General features: G+C 53.0%; 5 protein-coding genes across 5 annotated transcripts; 3 read left to right on the top strand and 2 right to left on the bottom strand.

The window, feature by feature from the left end:
* Positions 1-955: 955 nt before the first annotated feature.
* Positions 956-4850, bottom strand: EJ05DRAFT_448386 (P-loop containing nucleoside triphosphate hydrolase protein; the record flags this gene model as incomplete). The annotated part of the gene is made up of 4 exons (XM_033742301.1): positions 3922-4850; positions 2741-3839; positions 1240-1482; positions 956-1140 (listed from the first exon to the last, which is right to left on the bottom strand). Coding segments are annotated over exons 1-4 (1983 nt in total), but the record flags the coding sequence as incomplete, so codon positions are not given.
* Positions 4851-7298: 2448 nt separating this feature from the next.
* On the bottom strand, positions 7299-8878 carry EJ05DRAFT_472932 (uncharacterized protein). The gene is made up of 2 exons (XM_033743282.1): positions 8325-8878; positions 7299-8250 (listed from the first exon to the last, which is right to left on the bottom strand). Exons 1-2 carry the CDS (start codon positions 8494-8496, stop codon positions 7613-7615), a joined length of 810 nt encoding a protein of 269 aa, XP_033604446.1. The 5' UTR covers positions 8497-8878; the 3' UTR covers positions 7299-7612.
* Positions 8879-12664: 3786 nt separating this feature from the next.
* On the top strand, positions 12665-13857 carry EJ05DRAFT_535290 (uncharacterized protein; the record flags this gene model as incomplete). Its single annotated transcript, XM_033749238.1, has 5 exons — positions 12665-12861; positions 12899-13155; positions 13196-13262; positions 13427-13493; positions 13838-13857. Exons 1-5 carry the CDS (start codon positions 12760-12762, stop codon positions 13855-13857), a joined length of 513 nt encoding a protein of 170 aa, XP_033604445.1. The 5' UTR covers positions 12665-12759.
* Positions 13858-16031: 2174 nt separating this feature from the next.
* Positions 16032-16721, top strand: EJ05DRAFT_472930 (uncharacterized protein). The gene has a single exon (XM_033743281.1). The coding sequence runs from the start codon at positions 16101-16103 to the stop codon at positions 16335-16337; it is 237 nt and encodes a 78-aa protein (XP_033604444.1). The 5' UTR covers positions 16032-16100; the 3' UTR covers positions 16338-16721.
* A 178-nt stretch (positions 16722-16899) lies between these two features.
* Positions 16900-18003, top strand: EJ05DRAFT_460763 (adenylylsulfate kinase; the record flags this gene model as incomplete). Its single annotated transcript, XM_033742621.1, has 3 exons — positions 16900-17302; positions 17364-17718; positions 17749-18003. The coding sequence occupies exons 1-3, from the start codon at positions 17295-17297 to the stop codon at positions 18001-18003; spliced, it is 618 nt and encodes a 205-aa protein (XP_033604443.1). The 5' UTR covers positions 16900-17294.
* Positions 18004-18929: the final 926 nt, after the last annotated feature.

Raw genomic sequence — 18929 nt, 5'->3', positions numbered from 1 at the left:
AAATGAGATCGGTCACTGGACTGTACTGAGTGATGTGCAGTGTGTGCGCATGGGATTACGGAGTTTAGATGCACAACACACGTCTCTCTTTCTCTTTATCTATCTATATATACAACGGGTGGATGGAGTTTGAGGAGAGAGAGAGAGAGAGAGATGTGTGGGGTGTAGGTTTTACCCAAGGGACGAAAACCGGGTTCCTCATAGACATGATTTCGTGGAAGAAAAGCATGTCTAGCTATGCGATGCAATGCGAATGGAATGAATGAAGGAAGGAATGCCTTCTATCATACACCTACATACATCTATACATCTACACATGCACACCTAATCTATACATACATCTACACATACATACACACAATAAATACGCCCAATCACCACCCCACAATCACCAATCCCCCTCCTCCCCCCTCTCCTCCCTCTCTACACCCTCACCCTCACCCTACGACCCAAACCCCAACCCCCTAACCTCCTCATCATTCCGCAACGCCAACCGCACCTCCTCCTCCCCAACACCCAACCGCACCCTCCCCACGCGCTCCCCCCGTCTACTCTCCAAGCCGACAACGCCCGCCTCCATCAACTCGACCGCCGCACTGCCCAGGCCCAGCACACGGGGCACGCTCTTCCCGTCTGTGCCGCGCGCTCTCTTGCTCTTTATTCTTTCTTCTTCTTCGTTTTCTATTTCTTTTTCTGCTTCTTCGTTTTCTTCTTCTTCTTCTCCCTCCTCGTCGACGTCATCGTCGGCATTACCATCATCGTCATCGTCCCCCCGATCCCCACCATCCAAATCCGCAACCGCAGAATCCGCATCCCCACCACCACCATCACCATCTCCCCCACCTCCCCCACCTCCCCCAGCACCAGCACCACCAGCACCACCAGCACCACCCAACAACCACCGCTCCACACCCTCCACCTGCGCCGTAAGCGCAAGCCTCTTCGCCTCATCCAGCACATCGCCCAGCAGCGCCTCGCCAACCCCAGAGCGCCTCACGCGCGCCAGCAGCGCAGCAAGAAAGAGCTTCGAGGCAAGGGGCAGAGCACGTAGATACTGCTGGAGCGGACTGGACGTTGCCTCGGCGATGGCGCGTTTGATAGTTGCGATTGTGACGCTTACCTTCTTCGCGGGCAGGGGGGCTGGGATGCGTTTCTTGTTGGGGGAGAGGTTTGATGATGATGATGATGGGTGTTGTTTTGCGCGTTGTGAGCGGCTTGGGGTTGGGGGGTCAGGGGCACTTGCGGGATCATCAGGTGCGGAGATGGATGTGGAGGCGGCGTCTTCGGCTTCGGCGAGCTCGACGGCGCGGCGGCAGATGTCGAGGGCGCGACGGGCGTCGCCTGAGACGGCGGCGACTTTGCGGGCGGCGAACTGGACGGCGTCTGGGTGGACGATGTGGTCTGGGACGTTGGAGAGGCGCGAGTGGATGATTTGCATCAGCTGGTCGTGGGTGTAGCCGGGGAAGGTGATACGGGTTAGACCTGTGGGTGCACACAGGGGAAGGTTAGCAAAAGCTGAACGCCATGGGTTGTGGTTTCGTGTTTGGGGCTGGGGCGGTGGAGGCTGAATGAATGGATACATGAATGAATGCATGACAGGAACGATAGTACGAGGAGTTGCGGTCTGTGTCGTGTCGTATCGTGTACGGTACGACGATGCACAGATACGCGTATAGAAGACAGGGGGTTTGGATGTCCGACGCGGGAGGACGCCTCAGGCAGAACCGGAGCAGCCTGGAAAATGCATGCCCATGAAGGTAAATACGCGGATCGCAAGATCTAGGAGGACCGAGCGCCAAGACGGAAGTCCCGAAGGACAGCAGTCGTATCCATGCATGCCTGAGGCAGAAACAGACAATGGAAAAGCCAAGACCGCAAAGGAGAGGGTGTTCGGGACACACGCCAGCCTCGTCGTTTACTAGCCCGTTCCCTGTTGGACCTTGCGTAGTTCGCGCTTGCAACGAAAAAAGAAATGGACTTCGGTGTGGTGCGTGCGTGGTTGGGTGCATGCATGCATGTGACGTTGACTTTTGGGTAAAAAGGAATAAACGAGCGGATCCACCCGACCCAGGCGGGCGAAGACAAGAAAAAAGGTCCCCACCACGTCCCGTACGTATCTTCAGAAGGCGTCTTGATTTTTGCGCAGCACACGCTTAATTGGAGCATCGAGTCGTTGACCGGAACCCCGATGGCCCGCCCCGGCGCAAAGAATGTCACCCCAAAAAGTTGGTTGTTGTACCGGTCGGCGGCGTGTGTTTGCCTGTCGTGTGCCCGCCCGTCGCTGGCTGGCCCTGATTCTTGTTCGCCATGCCATGCTAGGCCAGGCCAGGGCAGGGTAGGGTAGACTGCGCGAGTGCTACATAGCAAGACTTGCGTCGTGTTGGGCGGCATAGTCTCTCTCGCGCGGTGGGACTGGGGCGGAGCCTTCGCCGAGGAGATTCCAAACACGCGACAGTGCAGCCAGAAAAAGCAAAAAAAGAAGAAAGGCTGCATGCACGCCAGCGCAGCTCTTCCAAAAAAAGAAACGGCGCCGGCAGTTGCTGGTATATGCTTTTCCTTGGTCCATCCGAGGAGAAGGCAGGAGAGAGAGAGGGTATTCCTGGATAGTCGATGTGGAAAAAGAAAAGGGGGTGGTGGATAGGGTGTGTGTGTGTGTATGTGTGTGTGTGTGCAGAACAGCAAACACGCACGACTCAAACAGCATAGATGAGAAATCAACAAAGAATGGAACAATACATACCTAGTCGGCTAGAGATCTTGTTGCTCAGTGTTCTCTCGGGCAGATCCATAGTATTCGCAACAGCCAATACGATCAGCCGAGCGTGTCGTAGACTAGGCCAGTTGAAGAAATTGTACATGACGCTCTGGTTCTTGGTGACCAGTTGGTCGAGTTCGTCCATGAGCACGACACATGGTATCCGTCGCGGGCTGGGAGAGGAGAACTCGCGCTCCAACAGATCCAACGCCTGTGACGGAGACACACGATCGCCCTTCAAGGCTTCCCAGAGAAGGCTGTATGACTGGTGAGGATCCGTGACCTTCATGCCATTGATCTCGACGAAGATGAAATCATCGAGCTCATCGGCTACAACGGCTGTATTGAGCTGCGCTACGACTTCTCGAACAGTCGCAGTCTTGCCCGTCCCAGGCGTGCCAGATATGTAGATGCAGGAGCCTGAGCCATCAGTGATGGCTGCTTCGAGGTGCGAGTATACGGTGGAGAACTCCTCCTCCCGACAAGGCAGCGTAGCAGGAACAGAGGACACATGGAGCTGGCTCCGGGCGAGTTGGAACGGCGACGAAAGGGCTGACGGGGAGAGCACTCGAGTGCCTAGCGGGGTGAACTCGAGTGGCTTTTTGACGACGATCCTTTTGTGGGTCGGCGTGAGGAAGTTCTTGCTCGGAGTACGTGCTTTGCGTGCAGATGTAGGCGTTGCGGCGCCCTTGAGTTTCTGTCGTTTTCTTGGCGTCTTTGGCTCGTCGTCGTCATCGTCGTCTTCATCTGCGACAAAGTCGTCGTATACATAGCTCTCCTTTTTCGCTTTGGCCGGCGCACGCTTCCTCGTGGGCTTGGTTTGGGAGGTGACGAGGTCCAGGAGAGGCTCCAGGTCCTCGGCACCTTTGTAGACCTTCTCCCAGATGAACTCTTCTGTGTACGTTGCTGTGCGCACAGTGACGCCACGTCTGCATACAAAGACTCGCCCGTAGTCCTTGGACCTCTTCCCAATCACACCGGTAGGATATCGCGCATTAAATACGCCCGGCGAGAGGATTTTGGCATGGCCGTTGATGGTCTCGAGGGAATTGACGTCGGATGCAGAGGATATATAGATCTCGTTCTGTCTTACATCAGCACTGTCCTCAGCAAAGCAAAAACGTGGCCCTCTCTCGACAGGAGAGATGACATGACGTGGGCCGTACCGCAAGTGCATCCGTCCGCCTCTTAGTCTTATTTCTGACTTCCTCCGGGTAATGGAACCAGACCAGTTTGGCCATCATATCATTGGCATCGTCGTCCTGGAAGAGCTCCTGGACGATGCCGATCCAGACTTCATTCTGCGTGCCCTTCAGCACCACCGGATCGCCGACCTTGACATGCACATTGCCCTTTTGCGCCCCAACGATTGGCAACGCTGGCAGATCTGGATCCGGGGCCTTTCTCTTGCGCGAACTACCTGCTCCTGCTGGTGCTGCCTTGGAAGAAGAAGCTAGGGCGAGTGTGTCCTCCTCCTCCTCTGGCTCGCCGTAAATCCATGTCCAGCCCGCATCTGCAGCGGCAGATTCGTCGTCGGACGTGTCGCGAGGGCCAGCTGCGCCGCCAGACAGGATGCGCCGGGCACGCTCGGTCTTGACCCGCTTTCTCGAAGGAGGCTTCATGCGGACAACAGTATCGTGGCCACGGCGCGGGTATCGGGCGGGGGGTTTGGTTAATTGACGAGACCGGGATTAAAGAAGGTCCGGAATTGAGTTTCAGGAAATGCTAGGCCCGGTCCTCGTTTGGTAATGGATGGCGTGCGTGGAACCTGGTCTAATTAAGCCAGCAGGTAAGACGAGCCAACGAAAGTGAGATATGCATAAGATTCGAAAAAGGGCGATTAGCTCGAACGATGGATCGCGTCAACGCGTCGCGAGACTAGCGCGTCTCCAGCGAACGGTCGACGGGTAAGGTGATTAAGGCCGACGACCCCCGAGGACCCAGCCGCAACATTCATTTCTCAACATCTCACTGGGTCGAAAGAGAATACTGTAATAATTAGTGATAGGATTTCACAGGCTGTCTAAAATTCTTCCGCGGAACTTGGGAGAAGGGGGTGTGTGTGTGTGTGTGTGTGTGTGTGTGTGTGTGTGTGTAGTGGGCAGCAGCTCCACGACGACCGAACCAACCATCTAACCCATGCCTATTAATCATTAACAACGCTGCTTGTCGTATAGCAAAGACAAAAGACAGGGAGACGCGTGTAAAAGACCGGGATAATGTTCGAGCTCATGACCCCCTCCCCCTCCCTAACAAAGCAGCATGTCCTAACGCTACCATTATCCATTCCGAGCAAAGCTGGACAAAATATACACAATCCTCGTGCGGGTAGGGTTTCTGGCAGAGAAATTCGCGGCTGAGAGGAGAAAGGGGAAAACGATTCGTCACTATCCATGGCACACACACACACACACACGAGGAGGTAGAACCGATCATCTCTTACTGATCCTTGCCGCACCTCCCACGCCTGACTAACCTACCCAACCTATAGGTAGACAGGTCTATCAGGACCTGGCCCCCTCTCCAGTCTAGGATTGACTGACCCTCTTCTTGCTGAGACAGCATGATCGCACATACCTAATCCGGTATATATCGGGGTCTTCTATAGCAATGAGTAAGTGATTAGTTCCTGGGAGACACTCGGGGCAGACACGTGAGGCAATGGGATCCATTCTGGATGGACCGCATACGGCACACCACCCCGACGTGCGTCCCCAGCTAAGCGACAAGTAACTACAGTAGACCACGCAGCAGATCTCCAGTGGATGGGATGTGTGCGCGCGCGCAAGAACAAGGAGTCAAGGACGACAGAGCCCGCAGCATCTCTGTCCGGGAACAGTCCCAGCCAGAAAGGCAGCGAGCGAGCGAGCAAGGCTGGAGCCTGGAGAGAGCCTGGGCATGCCACCCGCCAACCATGCTTGAACCCTCCCCAAAACCAAGCAGAGCAGAGCAATTTAATATCTAATCCAACAGAGTTCCCAGTGTCAGTCTATCCTCTCGACCCCCGCGCGCGCGAGAAGGGAAGAAGACAGACGCCTCGAACTATGCTGGCTAAACAATACAATGCTGCTACACCTTACGTAGCAGTAGTAGTAGTAGTAGGGGCACAGATATATCCATCGCGAAAGCGAAAGCGTGAGAGGTCCTCTAATTAGCCTACATCGACAGATCAACCACAACATCTACGCCCTCCCCCCAAGATATCGGGCCACAGAACCGGCCGGCCCCCCACCCCTCCCTTAATTAGGTACGCATATGAATGGAATGGAATGGTCGGCCTTACCTACTCACCCACCCAAACACAAACCGGTGAACGACAAAAGGGCGCACAAACAAACCAACTACAATTCCAAGGCCTCCCACTCACTCACGGCCGGGGCCGGGGAGACACAAAAAAACCCTCCACCCAAAGTTTTCGGAGTTTAGGGCTAGGTTTTAGGGTTTAGCACAACCCGCTGATGACCTTAGTTAATTAGGCCCTGTAGTGTTATTAGTAGTAGTAGGTAAGGCGATGTTCTTCGTTGCTGACCGATCAAGGGACCCGCTTAAGTTAGGTAGGTAGGGAGCTACTACTGTAGGCTAAGCTAGCATTGCCCCCGAATGCGAGATGCATGAATAGATGGGCATAGTGCATAGGCATGGGCATAATTAGGCATAGGACTTTGTTTTGTCTTGTCGATACTAAGGTTGTCGGGTGGTGGTGGTGGTGCTTCTTCTTCTTCGCTGCTGACAAACTAACCTGATGTTTAGTAACACCCGTCCCCGGGGAACCTAGCTGACGGTAGCAAGTGACGTAGGTAGGGGCTTGTTCTCTACACGGGCCCTAACGTTAACCTGTGACTCAAAAGGTTTAGCCTACTGAGCTGAATAGAAGAATACGTATCGTACGAAGGGCATTGCATTCATTGTCAATCAAAAAAAGTAGCTTAGCTTAAATTCCATTTCGTCATACTAGCTAGCTAGCAGCAGTAGCAGTAGCAGCATATCATATCTCTCACTACATATCTCCATAGTATACTTGTCCGCTATCCTTTACAGTAAAGGGGAGGGAGGGGGAAAGTTGTAGATAGAACCTCATGAAGAGTAGAATATAAATAAATAAAAAAGTCTCATTCCAGAAAGCGGTGTTGCCCACTACCTGCCTCTCTTTCGCTATGCAAAAAAGTTCCCGCTAATTCTCACTGTTTGTCGTCGCTGAGGTGGGAGGAGGACGAGGACGCGGACGAGGAGCCCCTTTGCTCCCCTCCTTCCCTTCCCTATCCATCCCCAACTCCCCCCTTTGCCCAACCCTGTAAACGCCATATCCACCACATCATGAGTTGAGGGGGAGACCGTCTCATGATGCTTTTTCGCTATCCATGCATACAAGCCCCTCCAAAAAAAAGCGGATGAAATATCCTTTAAAAGAAGGGAAAAAAAAGAGGGTTGAGTTTGAATGTGTTATACAATTCCGGGTCTTGCTTCGCCCGCATATTCCCCATCTTTCTCTCCTCCAATCACAATCGTCATCATGATCATCATGTTCATCATGTTTCATCGTCATCATGAGCAGCTGGTACAATGCTTGTCCATGCACATGGGCGGAGAACCCGCCACAGACGAGCCGGGCGTGGTAGGATAGGCCGACGAGTCCGGTGGTGAGCCGGCGACCGAGGCATCGAATGAATCAGAGAGAGGAGGAGTCTGAGGCAGGCCGCGAGTCAGCAAATGGAGGTTCGAGTTTGTTTGTTCATGAGAGAAAGTTGTGTTGGGCGAGCGAGTAAGGTGGGGAACGAAAGAGGGCGCGTCATGAAAACGCGTTTTATACACAAGAAGGTGGTGCAGCTTGTCTCTCCTCTCCTCTTCTCTCTCTCTCTCTCAGTGATGACGAGGTGGATGTGGATGTGGATGTGGATATGGGTGAGGGTGTGGCTTGGGGAGATTTACTTGAGGGTTGTGTTGTGAGTCTGCGTAGTGAAGAGGGGCGGGGATGTCGATCCCGGCCATGGAGGCGTAGCTCATGCTGTACGGACTGATGACCTCCTCGCCGTAGTACTCCTGCTTGACCGGATGCACCATGCTCGGCAGCGTGTTCGGATAGGCCGAGGAGAGAGGAGGGAGGTATGGCGGCGTGTAACCCGAGTCGGCCGTCGCACCGGCTTGATAGGCTGAGGGTGGAGGATAGGTGGAATAGGAGACAGTCTCGTGGCTTGGGTATGTTGCATACGAGTACGGTGGCGGCGACGTGGAGAGCTGGCGAGTGTACTGATGCGCAAACAGGCCCCGGTCGTCCTGGCTGGCATGTGTTGGGTAGTGGTGGTGCTGCTGGTACGAGTCGTGGGACTGCTGTCTGCTGCTGTAGTGGCGGTCCGAGTCCTGGGGAGCCTCGTGCTGTGCGTATCCGTTCGACTGGTGGGAATCCGACCGGTGCAGCTCCGCGGGACGTTGTTCTGGCGAGGCTGAATTCGAGGCAGCGCGTCTCTCGAGGTCTTCCAATCGCTTCTTGAGCTTCTTGCCTGCGTGGCAGTATTAGGAATCTGGTATGGAAAAAAAAGGATATATATATCTCGGAGCTATGCGGCGGACTTACGGTAGTTGCGCTGCGCGATCCGGTTCTGTATTCTCCGGCGCTCAGCTAGGTCTGAGATCTTTGTCCAGTCCTCGTTTGGATTTGCGCTGGCGGAGAAAGCACTGCTGGTGCCCGAATATCTGTGAGTACTTTGGGCAGGCTGCGGGTAGGTGTATGCGGCGTGTCGGTTCATGGTGTTTGGTATGTGGTGAGGTTAGGTGTAAACACACACACAAGCTTGAATGAGAAGCCTAATATCCAAGGATGATAGATCAGGAGTATATAGTAGTATATGATGATTCAAGAAGACGAAGAAGGCTGAAGAATAAGAAGAAGTGAACCAACAAACTGGTGTGAACTCGGGGCAGATGTTCCATATATTTATCTTGAGGGCTGTGATAACTGAACCCCCCCTGCAAGCCCAGCCTTTCTGTGGTGCCAGAGAGCTTGGAGCTGTAGGTAGAAAGGCATCGTTCAGCATGCGAGAGAGAGAGAGAAAGAGAGATATGGGACCCTCACCCCCCTCCCCCCTCCCCCCCTTCTCGTGGCGAGGGCCGTGCGATGCGTAAAAGAGGTTCGTTGGAGCGAAAGTGCAATTGGAGAGGAGAGGAGAGCGGGAGTGTGTGCACATAGGAAAGTCCATGGCCGTCTCGCGAGAACGGGCCACACCACGAGGCGGTGATTAGAGAGCACAACACCCCCCCGTACATGGATGCAACGGCACCCCGGCCATCAGGGCTGAGCAATGCATTCTCGCATTTAGCTCTCGAGAAATTGCCGCAAATTTGGCTACAACCAAAAGCCAGATTCGCTAGGGCTGCAGTCGTAAACGCGGCCTTCCATCCATCCATCTGTCTGTCTGTGTGTGTTTGCTGGTCGGTCAGTAATCCATATGTACTGATTCCTCGCATTCTCCTTCCAATCAGGTATCATTCTGCGCTCGTGTCGCTGCGTCTCCACGAGAAAGGCGACAAGGGGGGTTGCCAACATAGATGCCCACACACACACACACCACTACCACCATTCAAACCTAGTCGGGTCACAAAGATAGTACATAGTGGGCACCACCACGCATGGCGTAGTTTCTTGATAATTATCTAGACAAGACGCAGCATGCTGTTCACGACACCTAGTGCTGGTGCTGGTGCTGCTGCGGCCGACTGGACACACACTATACGAATGAGGAAAATGGCACGAACTCACACCTGGGGGCTGGAGAGAAGAGAGCAGCAGGCCGGTTCCGGGCTATATGTTGCATTGTTGTTGGACGGACGTTGTTGGGTAATGTGGGTTCTTCCGTACGATCCGGTCCACGGGGGCATATCGTATAACAGTACGCTCAATCGGAACAGGCAACCCGTACACATGACATACATATTATTGATTTCGGCCGGGCAATCTTGTCAAAAGATATGATTCATTCTGGTGGTTTCCTTAATCATCGGTCTTCCGTCCACGTCGGTCTTAAGACAAGCGGTGTCTTATACACAGCGGCCATAGTGTACAGACAGACAGATCCAGGGACATGTGAAGGCGGTCGCAAATGCTCGCGCTCATTCATCCATCATGCATCTGGTTGATTAATTCTATGGCTCATGTTCGACTCGACTTGTCCAACAGCGCGGGGCTCTGGGCTCTCTCCAGCTACAACTGGGCGCGCGCCCCACCACCCACACACAACAACACAAACAAAGCTATACACCCAATACCATAGCACGCGATACCACCTACCTACGCCCAAAAATACACGGGCACCCCCTGATTGGGCTCGACATGCGACGAGGAAGTATACGAAAGGTTCGAACGTTGCAGCAGCCAGTGGCTAGTCGAAAGAATGGCGGTTAATTAACACAACAACATGGCCCAAAACCCATCCCTGGACCTTGTTCTGTGTAGCAGTGTAGCAGTGTAGCAGTGACGTCCTGCTGGGTTTCAGCTGCATGCCGGGGTCCATGTTCACCGCTGCTCTCTTCCCCCGACGAACGAACGGAAAAGGCCCCTAAGCAGTTCCCTCGTCCTGCACACACGGGAGAGCCAACTCTGCGAGTGATGGATGCGTTTTAGTCGAGGCTTGTCCCGCACAGGATAGAATGCCGAACGGACGGGGGGGGAAAACTCTTGGTTCTAGCACAGCACCACGCAGCACCACGCACCACGCACTGATCACACAAAACGTACGATTTCAAGCATTCATCATCATTCAGCCCGGGGCATGGGTGTGGGTGTGTGGGTGACGGGTGAGGGGATCGAATCGAATCGACGAAGCGGCCGGCCAGAGTGTTGGCGCAAATACTGCATAACGTTAGGACTCTTTGGTGTTTTGCCTACGAGCCTCTCTCCACTGACACCAGATGACTCTTTTGTGTGCTGCTGCTGCTTGCTCTACGAGACCGACCGGTGCACAGTAGTAGTAAGTGCATGCGCGCGTGTGTGTGTGCGTAGTAGTATTATAGAAACAACCCCCCCCAAACAACGACAATGTAGCGGTAATAGCCATAGCATAGCCATAGCCATTAGCCATTATAGCCATTAGCCGTTCCCGTTCCTTTATTGGATTTAAGGTTAGAGACTTTCGGGGGGGGGTGGAGGCAGAGTAATTAGTGGACTACATACAACCAACTACCTGGTCTAGCGGTTGCTTGGTCATCCTCATATCTCTTCGCACTTGCTGCTCTCTGCGCTCTAAATAGATCGGCCGTGGCGTCGTCGGTATCGGCTTTTTTTTTTCATGTGTTCGCGAGGCGGCGGTATCTTGCCGGCGCCATGGAAATCCCATTTATTGTTGTTATGTGCGTGCGGGCGTGCGTATATCCATGGATTGACTAGGTTTTAGGTATTCGTCCGTCCGACTACGAACGAAGCGGACATGACATCCACCAACGACAAGTCGTTCACATTACGACAGACGACGACGTTGACGGACGGCCTCTTCGAACTGCTACTCGGGATGGACCCATGATGACCCGTGGCCCCCGTGTGGGACTTTGGCTTCCGTTCCAGTTCATCGCATCGCATCACATCACAGCCTATCTACACTACCTACCTACATACAGTACCTAGCAACGGTTTCCATCTGACTGTACCGCTCTCCCGCACCCGCCTATCTCTACTGGCCAGCCCTACGCATCTATGCACGGCACTCTGCTGCTGTGTGCTTTTCTCCCTGCTTGCTTGCTTGCGTGCTGCGTTGTATTCGAGAAGTCGGTGAACGCCCTGCCTGCCTAGCTAGCTCTGTCTTCTCCGATCATTCTAGAAAATGGATGGCGTCTTTTGTCCCTGCAGGTGTGTGTGTACAGGTGATGCAGGTTGTAATTAGGTCTTGTTGGAAACAGGACCGCTTGGCGGCTTCGTCAACGTGACTCATGGTGACAAGGAGACTTGGCGCAGACCGAATAATTAGGTGCGCAAAGTTCGCATCTATCATCTATCTATGGATGTAATTAGGTGCTGTGCTTTGCTTACGTGGTCCATGCGACGGATCATGGGGATGGGCAGATGGGCAGATGGACAGATGGGCAGATGGATGGATGGATGGATCTCTATCCCTATCTCAACGTTGTGCTCGGGAGAAGAAGAATTATTAAAAGAAAAAAAGAAATGGAAGTTGCAATGGATGCGATCTGCTAGCTAGGAACTAGTCATTACTTCGGCAGTGCTTTCTCTTTCACTAAACATATACATAGCACATTACGAATCAGGCACCCTTTCTTCTCTTCTCCAGAAACCGCTCACTGTTCTAATTATGCATCTCTTCCCCACCCACACACCCATACACACACACACGCACACGCACAACCCACCCACCCAAGCTAATCGCACGAGGCTCATCACAATCGACCCGACCGTGCACACCACCATCATCAACAGGAGAACTATCCCGGCAACATATTGGCATGCCTAACAAACTCTCCGACCTGAGAGGAGGGGGGGTGGGAAAGATGGCCACTGACCCAGGGGAGGACCCCCACAGCAGTAGGTAGCCATGAGGCTGTGAATCAGTGCCAATTACCGCATCGGGCAATATGTTTCGCGGTCAAGGACCTGAAGGTCGCTTGTTCCTGGCCTTGTCCTGACCTGACCTTGTCCTGTCCACAGGCTTGGAGAGGGCAGCGATTGTAATCTAGCATGGTAGAGTCGAATGTAGCAGAGGAGAGTAGAGTATAGGATAGGAGAGTAGTCACGCAGCGGCACCTTCCGACATGCACGCATGGCTCGCATATCCGAAGCCCATCTCCTCTTCCTCCTTCCTCCTTCCTCCTTAAAATGAAAGAAGAGGTAATTATTCCACAAGTCACTGGCAGGCGAGTCCTTTGACGCAGAAGCGCAATCGTCGACATGGGGAGGGGGGGAGGGCTTACCTACGTACCTGTCTGCCTGTCTGTCTGTCCCGTGGATCTCGTCTCCCCAAGGCAGACAGCCATTTTTGCGTCCTTGACATGTCATGACATGACATGCCATGACAGGACATGACATATGCCAGCCAGCCAGCCAGCCAGCTAGCCCTCGCTACCTTGGGGAGAGCAGCAAACCCGTCAACCAATCTACTGGGCTCTCTTTGGTAAGAACTCTATCGCGGCTCGTGGTGAGCAGTGTAGGTGAGTCGGGACGTAGGACCTGCGTTGGAAGCGATAACAGGAGTCCTTGTCAAGATAAACGTCCTACAACAACAACAGTTGTTCTTGCCTCAGCTGCCCGTCCTCGTGGTTGTGGAAGCCAAGGTCAAGATACGGTTCGATTTGGCAAATAATCCATTTATTCTAGAAAAGACAAGACCCAACAAAACGGCCTGTCAGATTGCGTCGGTTTCAGAACGTTTAAGCCAGGCAGGGGCGCGCATCCATTCGCGTGGTTTGTGTGTGTGTGTATGTGTGGTCTGATTGATTAGCTATCAGATCTACGGTGGTGGTGCCTGAGAGAAAGCGTGGATGCGCGTGGATGTGCGTGGATGTGTATGAGTGTGTGTGTGTGGCGCCTGCAGGTCAAATTACACCACCCCTTCCAACAACATACAACAACAATAACAACATCATACAACAATGGCAGGGTATATGGACATCTAACTAGCACGAACGAACAAGGAGTGGTTTCGCGTGTCGTTCTAGACCACTGGAAGACAAATCTAGCGTTGTGATTATGGAAAGTTGGAAGATAGGAGTGCTCGGCTGCAACGCACTGGTGGTGGTGGTGGTGGTGTGTGCCTTTCGCTTGAGCAAGACAACACGAGCTGCAGTGGGCCAAGGGAGACAGGGGGGCACCATAGAAGAAGACAATCGCGTGGAAAGTTCCACAAATGACAGGCGTGGAAAGGCAGCTTCAACGACGACGGTGGAAGGATACGATAGAAGAAGTTAATATCGCACGCCCAGCCCGCCCATCTTACAACGGGACGGAGCCATCTCCGTTTCAGAAAAAAGGGACGACAAAATTCAATAAGATTGCGCATTTTCTCGTATTGACGTTTGATGATTAGTAGGAGGGTGTTGGTTCGGCGGCCAGATACCCTCTCACACACACATGCATACATACATACACAGGTATTCAAAACAAGCAGTAATTAGTGTTGTTAATGTTGTTTTCATTGTTGTATATGCAGCAGTAGGTCGCCGAACACAGGGGTTTGGGGCAGCAGAGCAATACGCAAACGCGATTAGTGGAATAAAACGGCAAGTAACGAGGGTAGGTAGACATGAGAGCAGGGATGTGTGTGTGTGAGTGTGAGAGAGATGGAATTGGAAGAGGAACAAAAGAAATAGGCGGCCGCGGTGCATGCGGCCGGCCAGCAGCTTCATGGGTGGAGAGGAAAGGAAGATCGAGAATAGTAGTCCCTGCAGAGCGGTAAGGCCGCGTGCGCGTCTTAGGAGAGACCTCGTGTCGGCAGGGAATGGGGAGGGGGTTTGTTAGTTAGTGGAGGGTAGGGTAGGGTATGGTAGGGTAGGGTAGGGTAAGGTAGCACATGGACAGGCACAAGCATCATCCATCATCAGCAGCAGCAGCAGCAGCATCATCTTCATCATCGACTCGGAGGCAGGATATCTAATTATCATTCATGGATGAGAGAGATGGAAGGATGGAAAGAATGGGAAGAAGGCTTCAGAGAATGCTTGCTCGGGACACGCAAATGGATTCCCCCTCCCCCTCCCCCCTAGATCCCAGACTCGTTCAATTACCAGTCCTGGTAACAGCGTAGCGGCCAACAACAGGCAGGGTTTAGGGGGGGGTTGATAAGTCGAGACAAAAGACAAGGCACAAGGACAGCACGGATGGGGGCCGGAAGGAGGAGGGAGATAGCTAGAGTGACTGTGAGTGAAGTGGGGACTGTTGTGAGGATATTAGCAAGAAAGACAGACGGCAATAATTAGGTAGGTACGGTACGGGCCAATTGATTAGATAATTAGTCGACCGGCGGCCGGGGACGGAGTTATACATACGCTGAGAATGCCCGGGGGGGAGAGAAAGAAGACCGGCAACGGCTGAAGAAGAGCGGCCGGGCGGTGGTCGGTCGGACGGACTTCTGGGCGACGACGATGGGCAAGATTATGATGCGCTTGGCAGTAACAACGGCGCGATGTCTATTGTCTGTTGTCTATTGTTTTGATGTGCAGCAGGTGGCAGTGTAGGGCAGCCCTATGGCTCTCGCCGACGTATACACGCACACAAACACACAGACACATACGCGCATACACATACACACATGACATCCAGACAGGAAGCACAACAGCATAGCAAAACAAGCGCAGTCCAGTCGCAAACCGATCTTTCACCACCAGTATCGGCAAACGATGAACAACACAACGTACACATGGTTCGATGCACGCATACACTGTACAGCATACATACACACACATACATACACACACATACATACACATACATACATACACATACATACGAACCCCAGCCAGGCAGAGACGCATGTCACCGTCAGCCCCAGCGCCCAGTGCCACGGTCCCGTAGCGAATAGCGTCCGGCTTGGCTGCCAGGGTGGCTTAGACTTGGGAACTTTTTGGGGGGTGGGTGTGTGGTGGTGCGTACTTGTAGTCCTGGGGATTGTACTTGTAGTCCTGAGACCCGCACTCTCTTTGTCTCTCTCTTTGTCTCCTTGCTGTCCTCCTCCCCCCGGTTCTCAGCTGTCGGGGCTGCCCTGTCGCTTGCCCTTTCCCCCCCCTTTCTGGCGCCCAGTCTGCCCCTCCATCTCTCCCCGGGTTTTGTAAAACGGGGGCAGTTTAGCTGGGCAGCTGGCTGGCAGGCAGGCAGGCAGGCAGGCAGGTAATTAGTTAGCCAGGCCAAGCAGCATAAAAAAGGTGATTTGCGCGTGCGTGGCCGTAAGCAAAGGTCAAAATACGCTTGACCGGCTCGGCCGACTACTACTAATTACCCCTCCATCCCTCCATCCATCCACCAGAGTTTGTCCGCGTATCCATCCATTCCATCCTCTACTTTTCGTGCGCGTCAAACTTCCTCCGCCCGCTGGTCCGCAAGCGCAACAGCTCGCTATACTTTACTGACTTACCCTGCCTGCTTAGTTCTCCCTTCCCCCCCCCCAAACTCTAAATGTGAAATCTGCGGCTGAACAGTCTGCCCGACTGACTCCTTCCTGCCTACTTGCCTCTTCTCCATCCCCACATTTCATCGTCTATCGCTCTGCTACTAATTACTGTTGCAGCAATACTACTACTACTACTACTACTACTACTACTACTACTACTACTACTACTACTACTAAGTGACAGTCACCACACCGATAGAGGCATTCGTTACGAGCTTCGACGCGCTGTGCTACTACTACTGCTGCGCAAGATGCTATTCTTGGCCCGGTTTGCTGCCTGCTTGCTTGCCTATGCCAACCAATGCTACCTACCTGTCTGCATATCTGCAAACCCTGCACCTGGCATAATTATCCCCACCACCACCACCATTACCACCACCACACCCGCAAAGCCGCTCTCTGCCTCCTCCAAACCAACAAACCCATCGTGCGATCCATTCCTGACCGGTCTGTGGTGTGCGCGATCGAACGAGCCGCTCCGGGCCTGATGATCTATGGGAATTCCGAATTGCTGTCGTCTAATTATTCTGCCGGTGTGCACACCCCTCCAACAACCTCCAAACACACACATACGACGTGCACCTATACCCACCCACCCACTTATACCACCATCTATACGTGTATGGCTATACCCCGGCTGTTACGCGAGCAAACCATGTGTGCTAATAGTACGCACTGTACCCTCCAACTTGGCTAACTACAGCTGTGGCTGCATCCGCCATCCAGGCAACCCATGCATCCTAAACTGTTCCATGCTGCAATCCCGTCTTCTATGCAGCTGCACTGTTCTTCTTCGCGTCTTCGCTGCTTGGGGGCCGTATCTGTCTGTGTGTGTGTGTGTGTGTGTGTGTGTGCGTGTGTGTGTACAGGTGTGAGTGGGTATGCTGAGGGCAAACACGGAATCCCGAGTCCAGCGTTAATAATACTCCGCCGTGTCGCTGACTGATATGCCATGACGCGCGTACGGATGTCTGGGAAACGATACGATACGACTAACGATGCACACAGCATAATTGGGTGCGCAGCAGTCCAGACTCAAAGTCGGGCACCACCTGACCAAGGACTTTGATGTTAACAGCGACTACAGAAGAGACCCGTCACGGATCCACGATCCATGGGATATCAACATGGTCACGTGTGCTCCGTGACACGAGCATCCCATGTGCGCGCGCGATGTGGGTATGTATAAATAAACTCCCTAAACTGGATAGCGTGACTGCCCCTCCGCGGCTCTACCCGCGCCGCGGCCGATCACGTCATAGGTCCCCCTCCTCCTCCTCCTCGTGGTGGGAGAGCTAGCAGAGTTTCCTCTTCAACGAATATTGTGTTTCAACGTCCAACTTGAATCTCTCCAACGACTTCTTGCTACTAGACCACCAATTAATCTCGAACTCATCCAATACTCCTCCATCAAACCGCGAGACCGACGCCTCACGTACACCAAGATGGCAACGTAAGTCTCACCACCCAAAAACAACCCCTCGAAAAATCAATCTTAACCCCCCAATTCACAGCAACATAACATGGCACCCCTCCCTCTCCCACTCCGAACGCTCAACCCTACGCAACCAGCCCGGCTTCACAATCTGGTTCACCGGCCTGTCCGCCTCCGGGAAATCCACCATCGCCACCGCCCTCGAGCAACACCTGCTGCGCCACTACCACATGGCCGCCTACCGCCTCGACGGCGACAACATCCGCTTCGGCCTCAACCGCGACCTTGGCTTCTCCGAGGCCGACCGCAACGAGAACATCCGCCGGATTGCCGAGGTCGCGCGCTTGTTTGCGGATTCCTGCACCGTGGCCATTACGAGCTTTATTAGTCCGTATCGCCGGGATCGGGAGGCGGCGAGGGCGCTGCATGAGGCTGTGACGAGTGGTGATGGGAAAGAGGAGGAGAAGGGGCAGCCGCTGAGGTTTGTGGAGGTGTGGGTTGATATCAGTGTTGAGGAGGCGGAGAAGCGCGATCCGAAGGGCTTGTATAAGAAGGCGCGCGAGGGCGTGATCATGGAGTTTACGGGCGTGAGTGCGCCGTATGAGGAGCCGGAGAGTGCGGAGATACATATTCGGAGTGCCGAGGAGAGTGTCGAGGAGAGTGTGCGGAGGATTGTGGCGTATTTGGAGGGGGAGGGGCTGGTTAGGGTTGTGGCTTAGGATTGGGATGGAGATTGCCAATGATTGGGTGGTTTTTTGCCTTGGGGTTTGGATGGGATGGGATGGGATGGATGAGATACTGCGTAGATTGTAGTATTATAGAATTCATATCTGCTTTCGAACTTACACCGATCTCCGCGTCATGCACGGAATATAAGTCTTCTACCATCGACATCTCCAGCATCCATATCACATAACACAATCCGTCCCTCTCCCCATTCCTTCGCCTGTATATCAACCAACCAAGTCAAACACCTCGACTCTCAGCCAGTCCACTAACCAGTCCAGTAATCAGTATATATATATATATACCCCAATCCCATCCTAGCAGTCCAACAACGAGACTAGAAATAGAGGAGAGAAGAGGAGAGGAAAGACGAGGATAGTAGAGGAGAAGAAGAGATAATTAAATCAATCACCGAAATAGTAGTGTCGTCGACAACCCCCCCCCCCCCCCCCCCCTCCTCTAACAACAAACACATCTCCCCGCTCTTAACCTATTAGACAATACACCACTGTTTTCAAACACCGATAATCAATCAATCAATCAGTCCTTGACATGACCTAACCCTATCCATCTATCCATCCAAACTCCATATAACATATAACATAGTCAATCAAAGTAAGTACGTAACAACGGATTAAACTTACTAGTATACTAGTCTTAAATACTACACTCTGTTCATCTTTCAAGGGAGTAAGAATGGGATAGGAGGTAGGAGAGGTAGTGCTTGTTCTTGGTTGTTCTTGATCGTTCTTGGTCGTTCTTAGGTAGTAAAGCTTATCCATGTATATATACTATGTAAAGAGAGAAAGAGAGAAAGAGAGAGAGAGAGAGAGAGAGAGAGAGAGAGAGAGAGAGAGAGAGCTACATAGTTCCAAGCTCCAATAATCTTATATAGTAGATTATAATATAGAATGAATAT

Source organism: Pseudovirgaria hyperparasitica (assembly GCF_010093815.1).
Source record: "Pseudovirgaria hyperparasitica strain CBS 121739 unplaced genomic scaffold EJ05scaffold_2, whole genome shotgun sequence".
Lineage (NCBI taxonomy): Eukaryota > Fungi > Ascomycota > Dothideomycetes > Acrospermales > Acrospermaceae > Pseudovirgaria > Pseudovirgaria hyperparasitica.
The sequence above is the reverse complement of the archived record's forward strand: the minus strand, read 5'-3'. Positions and strand labels throughout refer to the sequence as shown.

Bases quoted from the DNA above. Each gene is read 5' to 3' on its own strand.
- EJ05DRAFT_472932 (XM_033743282.1), bottom strand. From the start codon at position 8,496: ATGAACCGACACGCCGCATACACCTACCCGCAGCCTGCCCAAAGTACT. The intron at 8,251-8,324 runs GTAAGTCCGCCG...ACTGCCACGCAG, and splicing joins GATCGCGCAGCGCAACTACC to GCAAGAAGCTCAAGAAGCGA.
- EJ05DRAFT_472930 (XM_033743281.1), top strand. From the start codon at position 16,101: ATGCTATTCTTGGCCCGGTTTGCTGCCTGCTTGCTTGCCTATGCCAAC.